Consider the following 20823-nt stretch of genomic DNA (forward strand, 5'->3'; position numbering starts at 1 on the left):
AGGAAGACATCTAGATATTGCTGTTCTCTCAGCTTCTACTTTTTTCACAAATCATGGCTATCCAGATGCTTAGGAAGGTTATTACCCTCCTTTCCTTTATTATTTTTTATTGACTTTAAAAAAAATCATCACAGCAGAGTTCAGAGCACAGGGAGTGAGAGGCCCAGCGGGAGGTATTTCACAGAGTTATACACAGAAACGTTGGCTCAGAAGGCCAGGCACAGGGCGGGACTCAGCAGCAGTGGTGGGACCCGCTGCCCTAGAAGTGGAGGGCGTGTGCTGAGGGGGCTTCTGGGGAGGTGGTGACAGAGGAGCCTGCTGTCTGATGCTTTAGGACCCCTCCCCCACCATTCTCCTGCCTTCCCTGGAGTCCCCAGGAGGCTGGAGTCACAGCTGGGGCTGCCTGCAGGTGCTCCCAAATGCCTTGTTCCCGCTGTTGGAAGAAAAAGTGACAGGTCATTTGGAGGAGGAGTTTGTGTCCCACTTTTCCTTTTACCTGGATCTGTTTCTCCAACCCCAGACCCTCTCCTAGAGGCTAAGGCTGCCCTCAAGGCCAGAGCAACCAACTTCAGGTCTTCCCTCCAACCCCCACCTCCACGATTTACTGACTACTGGGAACATGTTGCCCCAGGAGCCTGAAACATTGGTCTTTCAAAAATGTTTTGCCTCGGGCTTCCCTGGTGGCACAGTGGTTAAGAATCTGCCTGCCAATGCAGGGGACACAGGTTCGAGCCCTGGTCCGGGAAGATCTCACATGCCTTGAAGCAACTAAACCCGTGCACCACAACTACTGAGCCTGTGCTCTAGAGCCTGCGAGCCACAACTACTGAGCCCACGTGTCACAACTACTGAAGCCTGTGCGCCTAGAGCCCGTGCTCCGCAACAAGAGAAGCCACCGCAATGCGAAACCCGTGCACCGGAACAAATAGTAGCCCCCGCTTGCCGCAACTAGAGAAAGCCCACACACAGCAATGAAGACCCAATGCAGCCAAAAACAAATAAATAAATAAATGTATTTTTTTAAAAAATGTTTTGCCTCTACCCACTGAGTGGAAAAGATGGTAGAGTTCAACTGTGGGAGCCGAGGGGATCCAGGTGAGAGACCACTCACCATGCCTGGAAAGGGAGCCAGCTGCCCTTTCTTCTCCAGCATCGGCAGCTTTGAGCCCATGGCATCAATCTGGGTCATGACTCCTTCCAGGACAGTCTCCAGCTGCACAACTCTCCTTGTGAGCCTGTGCAAGATTTGAGAGAGACCAAGGGAGCAGAAATACGTGTGTGGAGGGCTGGGTGATTCCAGGGGTAGCGGGTACAGAAGAGTACGTGTCTGGATGGGAGCAAGGAAGGCAAGGCCCAGCCTTGTCAGGAGAATTAAAGGGGGAGAGGGGTTTTCCCTGCGGTAGTACAGGGAATTGGAAGGTTGTGGAAAGAAGCTCAAGGTAGGATGACATAAACACAGTCAGCCCCGTGCCCCCGGGCTGCACGTACATGTAGAATTCTTCTCCTGAAACCCAGCCACCTGCTTTGGCAGCCTCTGGACTCGACTCGCCTGGTGGGCTACTCACAGTGGACCGGTGCAGGTTCTCAGTCTCAGCGGTCAGGGCCACCTGATCAGGAGGTCAGAGAGCAGAGAGAAGACGACTGGGAAGCCATCAGGTCCTGCTCCATCACCTGCTCTACCGGGCTTGCGGGACCGGGCTTCGGGCTCCAGTGCTTGCTATTCCCCTTCCCTCTCAGACTCTGGAGACAACAGAATCAGAATGGTCATGCTGAACACAAAGCTGGCCTAACCTCTGGGAGAGAATCACCTCCAGAAGAAACCAAACACAAGCTCCTTGAAGCATTGATGAATGAGGCACTCACTAGAAGCCAACTCCGTTTGGGAGAGCAGGGACTGTGTCCTGGCACTGTTCCTTTTACCCTTGGCTTTTTGGTCTATACTGGATAGGGATGAAGCAGGCATAGCAGGGGCAGCTAAGGATCAGAGTTGGAGAACCCCAAGGAGGAGGCAGCTGCTGAGAAGGAATTGTCAGGGATTCTCAGACAATTGGTCCTTTTCTCCCTAAGACGACGTTTTAGAGCAATGGTGATCAACCTTGGCTATGCACTGCAGTCACCTGGGGGGTTGTAAAAAGGGCTGATGGCTGGGCCTCCCAACTCCCCCAGAGATTCTGGTCTAGGGTGTGTGGCCTGAGCATGAGGATTTTTTTAAAGCTCTCTGGGGCTTTCTAATATGCGGCAGTTTGAGAACCACTATTCTAGAGAGCTCTTTCCTGCCCATCTGTCAGAGGATTTCCAGTTTGGGCTTGTGTTCCAGGTGTGCTGGCAGGGAGGGTAGGGTGAGCAGTTTCCTTGTAGCCTGTCCACCAGCCAGGCTCACCCTTTCCTCCTTCAGGTCCTGCCGCATTTCTTCCTGCTCTTTCTCATCCAGGATGTGATTCCCATCTTAGTCAAACCTGGTGAAGGCAGCCATGAGCTCAGTGATCTCATGCTCTATGTGCCCCAGCCTGAGGAGAACATGGTGGTGAAATGACTTCTGACCTGCCGTGGCTGGGAGCTTTCCGTTATGGACTCCCCACTCTTTTTTGCTAGACTCTGGCAAGAGCCTTGCTCTCTAGGGAAGAACGGGGCCACACGAGAAAGCCAGGATATCCAAGATGTAGCGATTTGACCCCCCAAGAAATCACTTGAATCTATTTCTTCCTTCCCTGACTCCTGCTGACTAGGTTCAGGCCCTCATGATCTCCTAAAGGAATTACTGCAAAATCTCTTTGCCTCCAGATAACCTGCCCTCTCCCCCACCCCCCCTGCCCTATGGTCTTCCCTTCCCCTGAAATCCATCCTTCATAATGCAATTAGAGTAATTAACCTTTCTAAAGTACAAGACTAAATATACCCTTTCCCTGCTTAAAATCCCTCCTGGGCACCCTATTCTTTGAATAGAGTAGTGGTGTTCAAGGCTTTTCCCAGTGTGACCTTAGCCCATTTCTCTGGCCTCATCTGCTCTGCCCGACCTTTCATCTGATACCTTGCAATGCTCAGCTACTTATTACTCCTGTATATGTTGCTCAATTTCATACCTCTTTGCCTTTGTATATGCTTTTATTACCCCATGCTCCCTCTCTTCTAGTTACTTCTATTGTGGAACTTGTTCAGTGATTCTGTTTATTTGCTTACAGACTCTATGAACTCCTGGAGGACAAAGACTTTGTCTCATTCAACTGTGTGCCTGGCTCACAGCTGGTGCTCACAATATATTTGTTCAATGCTTGTTAATATGTTTAACTGGGAAGCAGGGAGAGGATGGCTAAGGAAATAGACCTGCGTTTGTGGGGGAGCACAGAAGTAAGATCAGAGTTTTATGCTGATCTTAGTTGGGAATGAGGCACGTATACGATGATTAGGGTATCATTATTACACTAGTCCTAAGAGTTGTTCAACAAGGTCCAGAATATCATAGAACATTGTCAGAGTCCTTTAAACCAAGGGCACAGTTCTGAAGGTCAGGATCAGAGACCTATAAACCAAGGTCAAAGGCCTGTAAACCAAGGTCAAAGGCCCACTGTCCAAGATCAGAGGCTTATAGGCAAAGGATGTATGCTTGAGGGTCAAGGACTTACAGACCAATGTCAGGGAAGGTTGGATCTCTGGGTGCTCACTCCTTCAAGGTGTTGGTGAAATCCTCAAACTGGATCTTCTGTTCCCCACCCTGCAGGACCTTCTGCACGTCTGAAACCTGCTCCTTCCTCAGATGCAGCCTCAGGAGGGCCTTGTTGTAGCCCTGGAAGGGGAAAGGAAACAGGCACCAGTTCCCACAGCCTCCTCTTCATCTCTTACTCCCACGCCCACCCACAGGGTGACAGGATCCCAGGGATAAGCTGAAGGCACACATGGGCACAGGCCCCTAACCAGTCAGGCACAGACCAGGACACAGAGCCTTGGACCTGGGCCCTGATGCACATGTGTGGCTCAAGGAGACTAAGTAGTCACCTGTTTCAGGAGGTCCGAAAGCTGTAGCTCATCCTTCTGTCCAGCCAACTCCTCTTTGACCTCTGAGTATGTGTCATTGATGATGGCCAGAAACATATTCTGGAGGATAAAACAGGGACTGGGGTCCTCACTCCCAGACCCATTAACAGCATCGAGCCCATTGACCCTATTAATGTCCCAGACACATGTTCTAAAAGGGCCAGTGCTTTCAGCCCCAGCTCTGCAGCCCACTAATCCCCACATCTCTGGGTACCCAGAGCCCAGCCCTTCAGCACAATTCTGTTACAGATGGGTCATGCTCCCTCATCAACCGGATGTCCTCACTCAACTGCTACAGTAACGACCACAAAGATACCCCAATATATGCCACAGACCCCCTCTGTGTAAGAGTCCACCAGTCACTGAAGCCAGAAACTTTCCACGGTGAGAGTAAAATTGTGCTCTCTTTACCATCCATCCCCAATCCATGTCTGTATCCCCATCCACTGATCAAATAAAGAAACACACTGGCTTTTCTGATAAAAATCAAACCCAGATCTTTCATGGTTGGCAGGGAGAGAGAGCAAATACAAAACAGTGGTAGTAGAAAAAGCCAGAGATCCCCAGAGGAAGGGGAGTCTTAGAGAACAGGCGGAGAAGCTTCTAGGGGCAGTCTCGTCTCCTCATGAGGCACTTTTCCTTCTCTTTCCATCCTTGGAGGATAGGGGTTTGATTTTAGTGAGGGAGCCTGAAGATTTCCTTATACTCTGCAAACTGCCTAACTGTGCTGACCACACATTAGCCAGCTCTCAGAAGATCCGGAAGCTCTTCCCTCCCCCACCTCTCCACCCTTGATTTGAGAAACCCATCATAATCATTAGTGCAGAACATGGAGGGGGGTCAAACCCCCACCCTGCAGGCCATCCACGTCTCCACCCCTCAGGTTCCCAAATCCCCATCCCAATTTTCTCCCTACTGCTCTTCAGTGAACTCAGACACGTCCCTGCACCTCCGCCCAATCTGATGGAGACAGACAGGGTGCAGAGACACTGAGCACACACACCAGGGCTTCCAGGAACTCACACAGATGCTTAAGCACAGACATGCCCACGTCCACATACCCAGCTGCCCCAAGGATACACACATCCACAGAGCTGGAGGTTGAGGGGCCAGGGAGGAGTGAAGGGGCAGAACACACACATGCACTTGATGAAAGTGTTGAAGCTTTCCACTTGGGTCCCAAAAAGCAGGTAGCCCAGCTGGGCGTAGGCGAAAAACACGATGAAGAACATGACGGCGAAGCCCAGGATGTCCTTGGCACAGCGGGCCAGCATGGAGGAGAGCTGGGTCATGGTCTTATTGAAGCTGATGTACTTGAATATCTGGAAGGGCCATGTTGAACCAAGCGATTAGGGAAGAAAACAGAAAAGCCTGGAACGGTCTATCCCAGGGGCCTAAGGGGGCCACAGGAGTTGCCACACCAGACAAGGAAAATGAGACAAGTCCTGAGGAAGGGAGAACGCGTGCCCTGAGGTGTTGCTGGGGGTGAGGAATCCCAGGGTACCTTGATCCAGGCAAAGAAGAGGTTGACGGCGTTCATGTTGTATTGTGTCTGCCAGAAGGCGAGGAACTCAAAGTCAGTGTACGTGTTTGGCTGCTGCAGAAGCTTCCCCATCAGCCAATTCACCTCGAGGGTTCGGAATATGTGGAAGCCCACATCCGCGATGGAGAGCTGTTACAACAGAACCCGGGGGGTGTCAGAGTCAAGAGGATCTCAAGGGAAGTTCAACAGTGAGGCCCCAGGGGTGAGCTACGGTGCGTAAGACAGGTGGGGAGAAAAACCACATCCTTCCCTGCTGAGTTGTTGACTATCTCAGGTTCAAAAGGAACTGGATAGGAGGATTGGGGAACGTCTTAAAGCCCAAGAGAAGGCTTTAGGGCCAGTGGTAAATATGTAGGTTGTAAAGGACCATGGAGAAATGGAGCCAAGCAATTTTATTTCCCCCACCACTTCCCAGACTTGGTCAGAAATTAATGTGTCCTGTTAATAGGAAGGTGACGAAGATGAAGAGGCAGAAAATTTTAATAGGAGTGAAGAGAAAAGGCGGGGGGGGGGTGTCAAGGGGACAGGTCATGAAGGCAAGAGACAGAAGAGGAACTTAATATCAAGTACAAAAATAAAAGAGCAGGGCCTGGATCATAAGCCAGAGGGAGAGGGGATATAGAGACAGGATTTTTCCAGGGCTGAGCCAGGGGAACATCAGCCTTTGGTTTAGGGAGCTGTTACTCAGTGATTTGACCAGAAGTCACAAGGAGGACTTGAGACTCCAAAAGGAAGAACTTGGAGCCCCTATCAGGGTAGATCCCTTCCACCACCCCATATGTCCCAAGTCTAAGATATCTGTCCCTCACCAGGATGACCACCAGGTCCAGAATGTTCCAGATGCTGCTGAGGTAACGAAGCCGGTAGATGTGGAGCTCCAGGCTCTCCTCCACTACGTAGTAGAAGATGAAGATGCAGAAGATGATCTCACAGCCAATGATAAAGAAGTCCCAGTTGCTGACACAGCGGATCAGCTTAACTGTGCAGATTTGCCAGGATGGGATGGCACCTCCTGTAGCTGGAAACTCCACCACCAGTCTGTGGGAGGAGGGGGAGATGTCTGGTAGGGCCTGGGCTGGAACAGTTCTACCCATCCCCTCCCCTCCCCACCCCCACCATAGGGTACAAGTTTAGGGAAGGGTATCCAGCAGAGGAGAAGGGAATCAGCAGCCATGGATGGAGGGAAGGCAGGGAAAGGAGACCCACCTCAGAACACAGAAAAGATTAATGTTGGCATTGTAGACTGAGAAGTCAATGAAGACCACCCGACTGCCCCTGTCCAGCCACAGGCCCTCCTGAAGGTCCCTGAGTGCCTCTGCACTAGCCTGTCGAGATCCTGGAAGGTCCAGGTGGTAGCCACCTCCGCTGTAGCTTGTGAGCTGGCCCCAGTGAGAGGAGCCCCCCAGCTCATCCTGCGAGTGGTAGGTCTATCTGTCACAGAAGAAGCCATCTGAGCAGAGAGGTCTGAACCAGCCCCAGAAGCTGGTCTCCCAAGGCAATGGCAATACTTTATAATTGTCTTGGCTTTACAGTTTCATATACATATATATAATATATTTCACAGATATTACCTTGTTTAATATAACTATTTGAGGAGGGGAGGGTAAATATTATCTACATTTTACAAATGAGGAAACTAAGACTCAGATATCTGAGATAATCCAACTAAGTTAGTGGCAGAACTGAAACTCAAATGTAAATCTCCTGATTTTCACGTTGTCACCAAGCCTACGGATGACAAGCCCAAGCCCACTTTTGACTCCAGCCTGAGTAGTCCCCATAAGGGAAGCACCCGGCCCACATAAGCCAGAAAAGACCCCTTCTGCTCTTGTAGTTTTGCACCTGTCTACTTAACCCTATGATTTTCTGTTCTGTCCACAAACTTTCCTCCCTGGACCCTTATTTCCTTCCCCTTCTTCCTGTCCTATCCACACATCTCCCGTTTCTTCCCTAATTCCTCATCCATCCTTGGCCCCTTTCTGCCTTCCGCTATTAGTTCCAAGGGTCAGACTCTTCCAAGAATGACTTGTGTGGCAGCATCAATGTTTCATCCATTCTCCATACGCCTGAGGGAATTCTGGGCAAGAAAGGATGCTTCCTCTGGCAGGACTGCCTCCAGAGTAGGGCAACTGTGACTGTGACCTGTGTGTGGAAACAAGTCCAGAGGCTATGGCTCTGTCTGCTAACACACCCTCTCTGTTCCTCAGTGACCCCAGACCAAGGTCTCCAAACAGTCACAGATGGGTCTCAGAGAGATGCCCCCCAGCTCCCCCAAGTACCCCCAAGGCTCCTTAAGACTCAATGGAAGTGGTTCCCAAATCTGGGATGGTGTCAGGCTCAGAGGGGCAAGCCCTGCGACACTGGTGGGGGGACTCACTCACGCTATGCCATTGAGGAGACCAAAGGGGAGCTGTTCTTTGTCTGGGGAGTAGACGTCGTGGCAGCTCAGAATGTCCTCGTGGAAGTCCTCGTGCACCACTCAGGAGTCATTGCGGACCCTCAGCTGCCACAGCCTCGGAGCCCCCAGCAGCAGGTTCTCATAGTAGATGAAGGAGCAGGAGCCGCGGCCCAGGCTCTGGTTGTTGTACCATTTGGTCCAATACAAACTGTCCAGTAGTGGGCCCTGGGCAAACTCGACCACGAACTGGGTTGAACCTGACCCAGCCTCATCCTGACCCTTACCCTTAGAATGACCTTTTCCCACACTCCCTGACCCCTCCAGCTTGTCTCCAGTATGCTTCTGTTGGACTCTTCAGCTGAGTCATGAACCTTGGCCAGATCTTAGCCTGATGTGGCCTTATTCTTTATTTAAAATACAGTTTGAAATTCTGCCTTACCTCTGATTCTCAATACTAGTTGGAGTACTGACTTAAATCTCTGATTATCATCCTGATTTCTAACCTATCACTACCTGAACTCTGTCTAGTCCGACCCTTTAATTCATGCCTGATCCTTTGACTCGGCCTGATTCTGGAATGACCTGGTCTCTGGATATGGCCTTATCCACTGTCTGACATCCCTGAACCCTGGCCTGTGGCCTCAGGCTTTAGGCCATTGAGAAGAAGAGGAGAGGGACAGAGGAGATCTCATACTCACATCCCAGAAGTCTGCCATGCTGCTGATGGCCTGGAAGGAGACTCCAGTGTCTGATGGGGTATGTAAGAAGAGCTCAGACCTCACTTTGGTGTAGTAATAGGCGCTGGAGCTTGTCATTCCATAGGTCACTAGAAACCAACCCAAGAGGCTGTGTCTTGAACACTGTTCCCTTCTCCATTATCCAGAGGGGACAGGAAAGCCTCTGCCCTGAGGCCAAAGATGCCACCCGGATGGGACCTATCCCCTAGAGTTGGCTAAGGAGGCTGACGGTTGCATTGGGGAAACCAGGGAACACATTAGGGAAGAGTTGTGGTTATAAGCTCTCTTTCTCTCTTCCCAACTCACCTCAGAAAGACTGAACTCCACTCAGTATTTATCTCTTGACATCGTCATTCTGAATATTCACTTTTCTCTTCCAGAACCAGCTTAACTTCCTAGTTCTTACTCCCCAGAGCCAGGAAATTTCTACCTTCTGCATCAGGTAGTGCTTCCTTTTATTTGTCCTCTATTAATTCCCTTGGGAAAATGCCTCCAAATTCTAGGGTATGCTAAGGCCCTGGTCAAATATCGTACAATGGAGATGTGGTATCCTGGACCTTGGAGTCAGCGACTCTGCAGTCATGGGAGTAGGAGGTAGGCATGGCACCTCTGGCCCTGGTGCATCCTGATGGGCACAGTTGTCTCCTGAGAGAGGGACTCAGAGCATCCCCAGATCAAAATAAAACCTGGCCTTTGCCCTGAGGAACTAGATCTCCCTTGACCACCCTAATACACACATCTGAAGTAGGGCTGTCAAGGGACGCTATAAGTTTTCTGGTTAAAGGCACAATTTGAAGAGTATAAGCCATTTACTTCATAGATTGCCCCTCAATTTAGATTTGTTTGATATTTCCTTGTGTTTAAATTCAGATTATACATTTTTGGCAAGGAATATCAAAGAAGGAGACCGTGTCCTTTTCAGTGCATGATATTAGGAGGCATAAATTGTGTAACGGTATTACTACTGGTGATATTAACTTTGATCCCTTGTTAAGGTGGTATCATCCAGCTTTCTTCAATATACAATTATTATTTTTCTCTTTGTAATGAATACATATTTTGTGGGGAAATACTTGGAAACTATGCAAATATCCTGTTATTCATCAATCTTTCACTTACTAGTTTTAGCATCCTTTGACAACTTTTGCCTAATTATTACTATTAAGGTTGTCAAGCCGTGATTTTCTCATTCCATCATTCCTTCTGCATTTATTAGTTGGCATTCTCTTCAGGAAGAGCTTTTCCTTCTTCCTCATTAATTTATTCATGTATATATATCAGTATGAACTCATGGATTCCTGTCTTTTCTTTAAATTTTTTATAATTCTATAAAACTTTTTATAATTTGTCAATATTTTGAATTGTTACTCAGTTTTTTAGCCAGGTCATGAAAAACAAAGAAATTGTCCTAAAATACTAAAGAACCATGAAAACTACATGCAATATGTGCATCTAGTTAGGATTACATCCTGGACCATAATTTTTTTCTTTTGCTGTAAAGGCTATTAGTGGAATAATTGGTGAAACTGTAATAAGGTCTGTTCATTAGATGATAGTACTGGATCATCGATAATTTCCTGACTTTGATCATTTCCTTGTTTTTACAAAATACACATTAAAGTATTTAGGAATAACAGGACATTATGTCTGCAGTTTACCCTCAAGCAGTTGTGTGTGTGTATGTGTGAAGAGAAAGAGGCGGGCAGAGAGAGAGAATGATAAAGGAAAAGCAAGCATGGTAAAATATTCGTATTTGGGAGATCTGGGTGAAATATATGTAAGAACTCTTTGTATTACTCTTGTAACTTTTCAGTTCACTAATTAAACTTTAAATCAAAAAATTAAACCAAAAAATTTAAAGTAGGATTTGTCAGCCTCTTGTGAGCAATTCCCTTTAAGAATTTTATTTTCAAATCTTGGAACATATTTTATTCCCTTTCTGGAAAGGGAATGCTTTGGTGTGGACTGAAGTTCATCCACAGTCTTGGGGGAAAGAAAGGCCAGTGAGTGGTCCCAGATTAGGCACAAGCAACATCATACGTTTCCAGGAGGAAATCAGCAGAAAGAAAGCATTATTATTTCACATTTCCGCATTCCACTCTATTAATTCCAAGAAATGACTTGACTTCTCTCTAAATAAAATCTGTGATTCCCATCCTCAGTATCTGTAGGACTCAGACTCAACTCTTCTGGATCTGGAAAATTGGTTGGAAATCAAACTTCTGTCTGCTGAGGGTCCGCCGCAGTTAGAACTGATGGTCAGCGAGCTGAACTTTTCCTAAAGACATTGCTGATTAAATTGTTATACCTCTAGGTGGCCACTAGGTGGTAGTCACGGCTATATCTTTTCCTCCTCTCCAATTCTCCAAAGTTACCACTCAAAATCAGTATTGCTCTGAACAGATTGTCAACCCTTTACGGAGGCATAACATCACTGATTATTATCCAAGACAGTAAAGACTATGTATTCTGAGAAAAATGGTTTCACCTAGTCAAATGCCCACTGATACTCAGAACACCTAATATGTGCCCTATGTTAAGTGCTTAACATGCTTATTTCATTTAATCCTACAACAACCTTATGTATTAGGTGCTATTATTTCCCAGTCTCAGAGGGCTGAAGTCACTTTCCCAAGGTAAACAACTAAGGGAGCCAGAATTCAAATGCAAATCTGTTTCCCTCCATAGTAAACTAATTCTGTTCTGCTTTAAGGACAGCACTATATCCAAAAGGTAGAAGTTACAGGAGGGAAAACTTAAGTTTCATAAAAGGCAGAGATTCCTAACCATTAGTGCTTCCTATTAAGAAAAGGACCACACTTCACAAACATCCATTTTGCCCCTGAGAGTGTCAGCAAAGGACCATCTGCTGAGGATCACGTGGAAGGGGTTCCTGCAATGGGCAGTGGCTGGCCTTCCTGGAGCCTTCCTTTAAGATCCAGTGAAGGAGTGGAGTTGCTCTGTGTGCTTCAAAAGGTAACACTAGGCCAGAGAAAGGACAGGAACAGGGAGGAATCAGAACTTGTGTCAGTATATCAAATGTCAGTATGTCAGCACTTTAACACCTTTTAGGTGTAGTGAGGGCCTCATTCCAGGAAAGTTTCAGACACTGGACAATGACTGCATGAGAATGCTGTGAAAGGGATTCAGAGACCAGGTGGCCACATCCACTACAGGGAATCTGATGTTTTTTCCCTTGGACAGAAACTAAATTCTCCTATACATTATATCATGCCTTTTACCCTTGGTTTCAGGTCAAATTCACAGTTGCTGAATAATAACGATAAGCACTACTATTGACACTTATTATTCACCAGGCTTTGAATACATTTTCTCCCATAATCCTGAAAAAAAACCTCATAAAGTAGTAGGAACTATCTGTATTTTATGCAGATAACTGAAATCCAAAATGTTATTAAATAATTTGTCCAAAGATCAGATAGCAAAGAGGTAGACTTGAATTCAAACTCAGGTCTGATTCTCTCCAAAGACCCTGAATTTAGCCACTGCTCTACATTATACTAACATGTCACTCCACTACTCAAAATCCTTCTGATTAGGGACCTGGCTCTCCTTCCAAAGGTCAATCCAAATGGTTAGGATTGTGGACGTTTATAAGGTATCCTTATAAGAAAACTATTTGAAGAGTTCAATATCTGAGTCAGGAGGCAAATTATGAAAGCAGTTGGTAAACTCAAAAGATCAGCATCTTAAAAGAAGCTTCAGGGACTTCCCTGGTGGCTCGGTGGTTAAGAATCCGTCTGCCAATGCAGGGGACACGGATTCGATCCCTGTTCCAGGAAGATCCCACATGCCGCGGAGCAAAGATCCCACATGCCACGGAGCAGCTTAGCCCGTGCGCCACAACTACTGAGCCTGCATGCCACAACTACTGAAGCCTGTGCACCTAGAGCTCGTGCTCCGCAACAAGAGAAGCCACTGCAATGAGAAGCCCGCACACCGCTTGCTGCAACTAGAGAAAGCCTGCGCACAGCAACGAAGACCCAATGCACCCCCAAAAATAATAATAAATTAATTTTTTTAAAAAGAAGCTTCAAATTTCTTCATTCTGGTATTAGTGAATAAATGTATATAAATCTGTATGAAGAATCATACTCTGACATAGATGAGTCTCGAAGGAAAAAAACGCAGGCATAAAAATGTTACCTGGGTTATTTACAACATCAAAAAATTACAAGCAACCTAAATGTCCTACAGAGAGGCAATAAATTATAGATAATTATAAATAACTTATATCACTGAGCCACTTAATGGAGTATGATACAACCATTGAAATGGTAATAAAAGCAAAATGCAAAATTGTTTCGCTGCTATCATTACATTTAAATATTTTAAAAATAGTAAATATATAAAACCTTAAAGGAAAATTGGACTTTTTAATGAACAGTATAATAGGCAGATTTTATTTTTCTTCATTCCCATGGAGTTCAATTAATGCTGTAATAATAGAACATAAAAATAATAAAATCATTTTTAAAATCTTTCTACCTATTTGTTTTCAAGTCACAGGATGAAATTTCCAGGTGCTGGATGCTATATTGGGCTTTGTGACTACTTCCTAAGACCCTCTCTTGGTTCATACCATGATTTTATTTGAGGTATCACACCTCTACTAAGCATCTCACATATGTTGCCAGATGCTGAATCCACAGCTGGTTCTAGGGCTTGGAAAGGGAGCTCAGTGCTAAGCTAATCCACAAATACCCCTCCCTTGGTACCATTATCAGTTCAGGGATGGGCATGTAATCCATTTGAGATCAAGGACTCATGAAGAGAGATTTCTGGAACATTTTGGGACCTACTGTCTCTTACTAGATATGAATAAGAAAGCCCCAGATGATCCAGACTTAGCATGAAACTGACTGTGCAGCTGACAGAACTGAATAACAGAAACAGGTGAGTCTTTGATGATGTCCTTAAGCCACTGGATTGATCAGCCCTGAACCCTGTCCTCCTTTGGACTTTCATTACCTAGACAAAAAATTCCATTCAGGTTTAAGCCTGTTTTCACTGGATTTTATTTTATTGTGACATACTCCTTACTTATAGGAAAACCACGACATTTTCAAAAAGATTGCATTATTTCTGAGGAAAATGGAGCTAGAAAAGCTTCCGCTACTGTCTGAACGTCTCTAGAGGGCTGTGGATGACTTTAGCATATCTGTGACAAAGTCTACATTAATTAAAATACATTATTACCCTATATTGAAGAGGGTTTGCTGACTAGGTCAACTGAGGATGATATTCTAGGAATACCATTCATTTCTCAAAGCTTTCTGAACTATATTTTTGGGTAAAGTCAGGTTTCTAGAATATCATGAAATTTATACACACAAACATATATATGTGTGTTTACAAATATCTAAATTGTACATATATGCACACATACATGTATAGAGATACATAAATATATATATACGTATGTAAATATATATCCCTACTCCTAAAAATTGCCTTTATAGAGTAAGGATATTATACAGATTTTAAGGGAGGCAGATATAAAATACAGTCAAAAGAAAAGTAGCTCCAATCTTTAACATTGCTTTTATCCATTATGATATTCCATGTTTCTTACATGAAATCCAACAAAGCCAATTCTTCCCAGAGTTAGCATCTTCTTATTAACTGGTGTGCTCTTTCTTACTCACAATGAGAACTACTCAATCTATTTGTGTTTTCTTCTTTGCTTTGGTTTCCAGGAACCCCAGGCTTTGTTCTCACTTGCAGTGCATTTGTTTATCTTAAGTTATCTTCCTCCCCTATCTCTTCCCAGTCTTTTGTTAAGTCTTTTTATTACAATTCTAAAGGGCTATATTTTATTGTATCTGTGTTTTAAAAACATTTATTTATTTATTTATTTGGCTGCTCTGGGTCTTAGCTGCGGCATGCGGGATCTTTTTTTTTTCAGTCATAGCATGAGGGATCTAGTTCCCTGACAAGGCCCCACATTGGGAGCGAGGAGTCTTAACCACTGGGTCCCCGTATTTGTGCTTTTTAATGTAAGTGACTCAGATTCCTTTTGGACATAGGTGGGGCATAAGTATATTGTAATTAACTAAGTGTGACTGTAATAATTATTATTAATCATCACCATCGTGAGCTTGAATAATAAGTTGATTTTATCCATTCCAATATTCATAGTAGAGACCAAATATTCTTGTCCTCTTTTTTGAAGTGCTGGAAGACCTTCCCAGATCAGAGCAATAAGAAGTCAGCAGTTGCTTTGTGCCTCTCCTTTCCCGGGTGATTGCCATACAGGTCATCATCGTGCTACTGAGCTCCTTCCCTGTCCCTAATCACCATTTAAGGGAACATAGCCATCCTTTTCTAACAGCACTCTTTCTGAGCAGGAACGAGATCCTTTCTCTCAACTAATTGACAAAGAACCTTGAAGAGCTGCGGTGCTTCTGCCAGCAAGTGTATAATTCCTTTATGTGTCTACACTACTCCTCTGTTGGAAACTCTGTGCCTTCAAGTGTTTGACACGCAAAAGCCAACTGCTAACTGGCTAGCTCTGAAGAAAAGCATTGAGGATGCTTCTCTAGAAAAATGGAGGTCTCTTTCACCCCAGTCCCAGCCCTGGCAGTCATTATGTGGATAGAACATCCACTGTGATAACAGTCCTCCAACTGTTGAAGAGTTGGAAGTTCCTTGGGCTTTACCAATTCTATATATTTAACCAACAGCTCCTCTGATGGTCTTTTCCTGAGCCTCTCTTATCAGAGATCTTGCTGAGAAGCTCTCTGAAATATCTTTACCTATTTATTAGGACACTGGATCCTGTTTGGCTTTGGTCATGTAAATAATTTGGAGGGAAATAAGGTCTATGATTATCCCTACAGGGTGAGTCTACTATCTTGTGAAATAAAATACAATGCCCTGAAACTCACCCTTCTTAATGCCTCCCCAACAGTCTCTGATGATAGTTTCACAATAGCTTAGCTAAACATTTTAATACTCACTCCTGATGGAAAAGAACCATATCTCATCAGCTTCCATTATGATTTATGTCAGGGAGGTTATAAATTCCTTGATTTCTCCAGGTTCCATTAGCTGTTACTGCTCCCATGCCAAACTATGGGCACGATTTACTCTTCCCCTACCTGGCACAAACTGCTAGTTATTCCCCAATAGCTTTCCTCTCCTTCTTGCATAATAATATAATTTTATCTAGGGGCACATGGCTGCCCAACTAAACATCACATTATCCAACTTCCCTTGCAGCTAGGTATAGTGACCATCTGAATAAATTTTGGCCAATGGAATACAAGTGGAGTGACATGTTCCCATGTACATCTCTGACTTATGTCCTTAAAAGGAAGGAAAATGCTTTCCCTTTCTATTTTCCTACTTCCTGTTGGCTAGAGCATGGACATAAGAGCAGGAGCTGGAACATGAGACAGATGCCATATGTTGAGGATGGCAATAGGGTAGAATGAACCTGGGCCCCACATGATTGTGGAGCCCCACATTAGTCCAGGGCTTCTTATACCTCAGATTGTTACATGACAGAGAAACAAGCTTCTATCTTATTTAAGCCACTGTTATTGCAGCTAAACCAACATCCCAACTGAAGCAATTCATATGAATACATCCATATCAGAAGGGTACTTTGCAAAAGGAACTTTTCTAAGAAAATTAGGATAAGCATAGAGGGAAAAAGAGTTGAAGTCAACAAGCTGTTAGCACAAAATTCCTATCCTAAGAAAAGCCAAGTCTAATCTCAGACCTCTTGGTTAAAACCATTTACTGGTTACACAGAACATTTTTCCTTTTCTTAGTACGATGTCCCCTATTAAGAAATTCTTTTGTTGTCAGGACTTCCCTGGTGGTCCAGTGGGTAAGACTCCGTGCTCCCGATGCAGGGGGGCCGGGTTTGATCCCTGATCAGAGAACTAGATCCCGCATGCATGCCGCAATGAAGATCCTGCAACTAAGACCCAGTGCAGCCAAAATAAATAATAAATAAATAAATAAACAAATAAATACAAAATGAAAACCTTTTTTGGAAAAAATAAATTATTTTGTTGTTCTTCTTGGGCAATTCCTCCCTTCACTCTCTTCTTTGCTTGCCATTCCACTGACACATTCTGATTAATGCTATTGGATCATCCAAAGTTGGATTCCAAATACCTTATGGTTCTTAAGATAGAGAGTAGGCAGAAGAAAGTTGGGACCTGGAAATGAGGGAAGGGTTAAGTCCTCAGAGCGTTCACTGAAGGATTTCACATCAGTGTATCTAAGAGAATACAGCTGAGAGAACTATATCACTCACAGCTGCCTTGGTAACTAAGCATTATCAAGCCTTTTAGGATTTACGCTGAGAGGATTAAAGTTGTAGAGAACCTATGACTACACATGACCCGTTTCTTCTTAGGAAATCAGATTCACGGCCAATGGGTTATGAGTTGCTTTTGAAGGAATCCAATCAGGCTGAAGGTGATCATTCTGAGAAGTGGAAAACGAATCCAAGAACTGACTAGTGATCCCCCTAAAATTTCTGACAGCTCTGAGATCTTAGGACAGGGGTAAGAAAGACCTATAAATATGTGTCCATGCTGAATCAATTTCGTAACAGATCATCTCAGGGGATGAAATACTGAAATAAGATACCTACATGATTGAAGATGGGACTAGGGAACAGGCCACAAGAATACACTTGTGATCAGCTGCTGGAATTTCTCTGTTCTGTTCAATTTCTTAGTGCAGGTACAAGAGCAAGCAAAAGCAATTGATTCTTATAGATTTAATATAACCTTAGCTGATGGACTGTAAACTGTTACATGGTTTCAGAACCACTTGAAAAGTTTATTAAGACAGCAGTTAAACCAGGAGGTCAAAGGCCCTGAGGAAGATGGATGGTCTTCTTCAGGGCCATCCTGGAAAGAAAAATACTGCCCCCCAAATAGCATAGCTCTTGTCCAAAAACCTCAAGACATAGAATGAACTTCAGCAATATCAGGAGAGATATATGACATATATAGCTTTGGTCTTTAAGAAGGGCACACTGTTTCAAGAGAAGATGCCAACTGGGGTATAACATAAGAGACCTGCCTCAGTATGGGTTTTTTTACTGGCTGATGAGTCAGAAGTGGTTCTACACATATCCTCCTAGAAGGTTATAGAGTAAGACTGTGCTTGCTCTTATCTGTGTTTCCTTGAAAGATTTCTCTGAGATCTCCCAGAGACTGATCATCTTGATAAAAGCCAAGGCCATGGAGAGTACTATAGACCTGATGTTTAAAGACTTTGCTGCCTAGGACTTCCCTGGTGGCGCAGTGGTTAAGAATCCGCCTGCCAATGCAGGGGACACAGGTTCAATCCCTGGTCCAGGAAGATCCCACATGCCGGGGAGCAACTAAGCCCGTGCGCCACAACTACTGAGCCTGCACTCTAGAGCCCGTGAGCCACAACTACTGATCCCACGTGCCACAACCACTGAGGCCCACGAGCCTAGAGCCCATGCCCTGCAACAAGAGAAGCCACTGCAATGAGGAGCACGTACACTGCAACAAAGAGTAGCCCCCGCTTGCCACAACTAGAGAAAGCCCACGTGCAGCAATGAAGACCCCACCCAGCCAAAAATAAATAAATTAAATAAATAAAAAAAAAAGACTTTGCTGCCTATATCTACCTACATCAAAGAGATATTTAATACTAAAACTGAGGAAGCATTAAGAGAAGAGCCCTATGATGTTAAAGGGTGCCATGGCTAGAGTCCTTGAAAATGTGGACCCAGGAAAGCTGGGAAACCAGGCAAGACATACCTAAACCACATATATCGGGGTTACCCCAATTATGATGCCACCGTTTCACGCACTATCCTTATAAAAGATTACAGAAAGGTGACTAAGGTATAGTAGAATTGGTAATGAGTGATTTCACTACAGAGAAGCCATGGACTTCACCTGTAATTTTGCAATCCAAGCTGCATGCATCAATGATTCCGTGAAGACTGTAGGATAATCAATACCATGACCAAACCATATGTTCATCCAATGCCAAGAATTGATTCTCTCTGGAGGTACAGGGTCTGTTAAGGGTCGCCCATCATTGATTGGCTCATGTGATATTGCAAAATTAAAGCAGTCCAGGAAAAATGTATGAAGACTGCTTCAGACACGGCAGATAAATGCATCACCTCCTCTACCACAGGGCATGCTCACTCAGTACACAAAAGGAGGCTCTCAAATTGTTCTACAGAAAGGGAAGACATATTTAAGTAATTAATATATGGATTGATTTTTAAATCATTTAAATAGAGACCATGTCATTATCGCTTTGAAGGGCGTGAACTCCTTGAAACACATTATCAAACTTTTCCTATGTAAGTTGGTACAACTGAGGCAGGAGATAGATGGGCTCCAGGCTAGACATTTACAACTGGTCTCCTGTTCACACTTCCTGGGGTAAGAAGAAGATGGGCTCCAGGCCAGACATTCATTACTAGCTCCCTGTTTACATTTCCTGAAGCAAGAGACAAGTGGGCCCCAGGACTACATATTTATGACTGGTCTCCTGTCTATATTTCGAGATCTGCACCTCATAAAAACCAGCAACAGAAATAAGGTAAATAACCAGACGTTGGACATTTTTATGGCAGGGACAGAGTGGGACTACACCCTGTTAAAAGATCAAGAGGTCATACATTTCCCATCCTTGGGGCAAGGGAAACATCGCACATGCGTAGAAAGGCTCCTTGGGGGTCAAAAAGGAGGGGGCACCACCCCGTAATACGTGATGCTAAGGCCATCCCGTAGGCCTCTGGGCTGTAATCCATCTTGGAAGAAAGTTGCACACGCATGTTGGGGAGGCCCCTAAGGCAGGTCAGGTGTGGAAAAAGCAACCAGATAATTGGCCAAAGGTAAACAAAGACCCAGAAGAACTGACCTATATAAATGACTTAACCGCCTCTTTACTGCACTCCTCCTTATTAGGGAGGATGCCCCACCCTTTCTCTCCAGGTGTGCATCTCTGCCTTGCTTCTATCTTAACTAAACAAAGTGTTTCTCTGTGCGCTCTCCCACTTGTTGCTGTGCTATGTCTCTAATAATAAACTTTGTACCTGTTTTTACAGGTTTGCCTCTGTGAGAAATGCATTTTTCACTGGGGGCAAGAGCCAGGGGGTCTGGTGGCCAGGATTCCTAGTTTTCATCCAGGCTCCCCAGGTTCAATTCCTGGGCAGGGAATTAAGATCTCGCTTCACCAGCTCATGCAGCTCAATAACAAAAAAACAAACAACCCCATCCAAAAATGGGCAGAAGACCTAAATAGACATTTCTCCAAAGAAGATATACAGAATGCCAACAAACACATGAAAGAATGCTCAACATCATTAATCATTAGAGAAATGCAAATCAAAACTACAATGAGATATCATCTCACACCAGTCAGAATGGCCATCATCAAAAAATCTAGAAACAATAAATGCTAGAGAGGGTGTGGAGAAAAGGGGACACTCTTGCACTGCTGGTGGGAATGTGAATTGGTTCAGCCACTGTGGAGAACAGTATGGAGGTTCCTTAAAAAACTACAAATAGAATTACCATATGACCCAGCAATCCCACTACTTGGCATATACCCTGAGAAAACCAAAATTCAAAAAGAGTCAGGTACCAAAATGTTCATTGCAGCTCTATTTACAATAGCCAGGACATGGAAACAACCTAAGTGCCCATCATCGGATGAATGGATAAAGAAGATGTGGCACATATACACAATGGAATATTACTCAGCCTTAAAAAGAAATGAAATTGAGCTATTTGTAATGAGATGGATAGACCTAGAGTCTGTCATACAGAGTGAAGTAAGTCAGAAAGAAAAAGACAAATACCGTATGCTAACACATATATATGGAATTTAAGGGAAAAAAATGTCATGAAGAACCTAGGGGTAAGATAGGAATAAAGATGCAGACCTACTGGAGAACGGACTTGAGGGTATGGGGAGGGGGAGGGGTGAGTTTTGACAGGGCGAGAGAGAGTCATGGACATATACACACTAACAAACGTAGTAAGGTAGATAGCTGGGGGGAAGCAGCCGCAAGGCACAGGGATATTAGCTCGGTGCTTTGTGACAGCCTGGAAGGGTGGGAT

General features: G+C 44.8%; 1 protein-coding gene across 1 annotated transcript in view; it reads right to left on the minus strand.

Moving 5' to 3' along the window:
* Positions 1-20823, minus strand: part of PKD2L1 (polycystin 2 like 1, transient receptor potential cation channel) — a 34953-nt gene continuing 14130 nt past the window's right edge. Inside the window, 12 exon segments of the mRNA XM_032609178.1 lie at positions 1-433; positions 1112-1235; positions 1489-1607; positions 2381-2507; positions 3660-3781; positions 3991-4195; positions 5170-5351; positions 5534-5701; positions 6382-6610; positions 6779-7003; positions 7954-8204; positions 8669-8796. Of these exon segments, the coding sequence (XP_032465069.1) occupies positions 260-433; positions 1112-1235; positions 1489-1607; positions 2381-2507; positions 3660-3781; positions 3991-4195; positions 5170-5351; positions 5534-5701; positions 6382-6610; positions 6779-7003; positions 7954-8204; positions 8669-8796 (2054 nt within the window). The 3' untranslated portion in view covers positions 1-259.

This window comes from Phocoena sinus, chromosome 16 (assembly GCF_008692025.1).
Source record: "Phocoena sinus isolate mPhoSin1 chromosome 16, mPhoSin1.pri, whole genome shotgun sequence".
Classification (NCBI taxonomy): Eukaryota; Metazoa; Chordata; class Mammalia; order Artiodactyla; family Phocoenidae; genus Phocoena; species Phocoena sinus.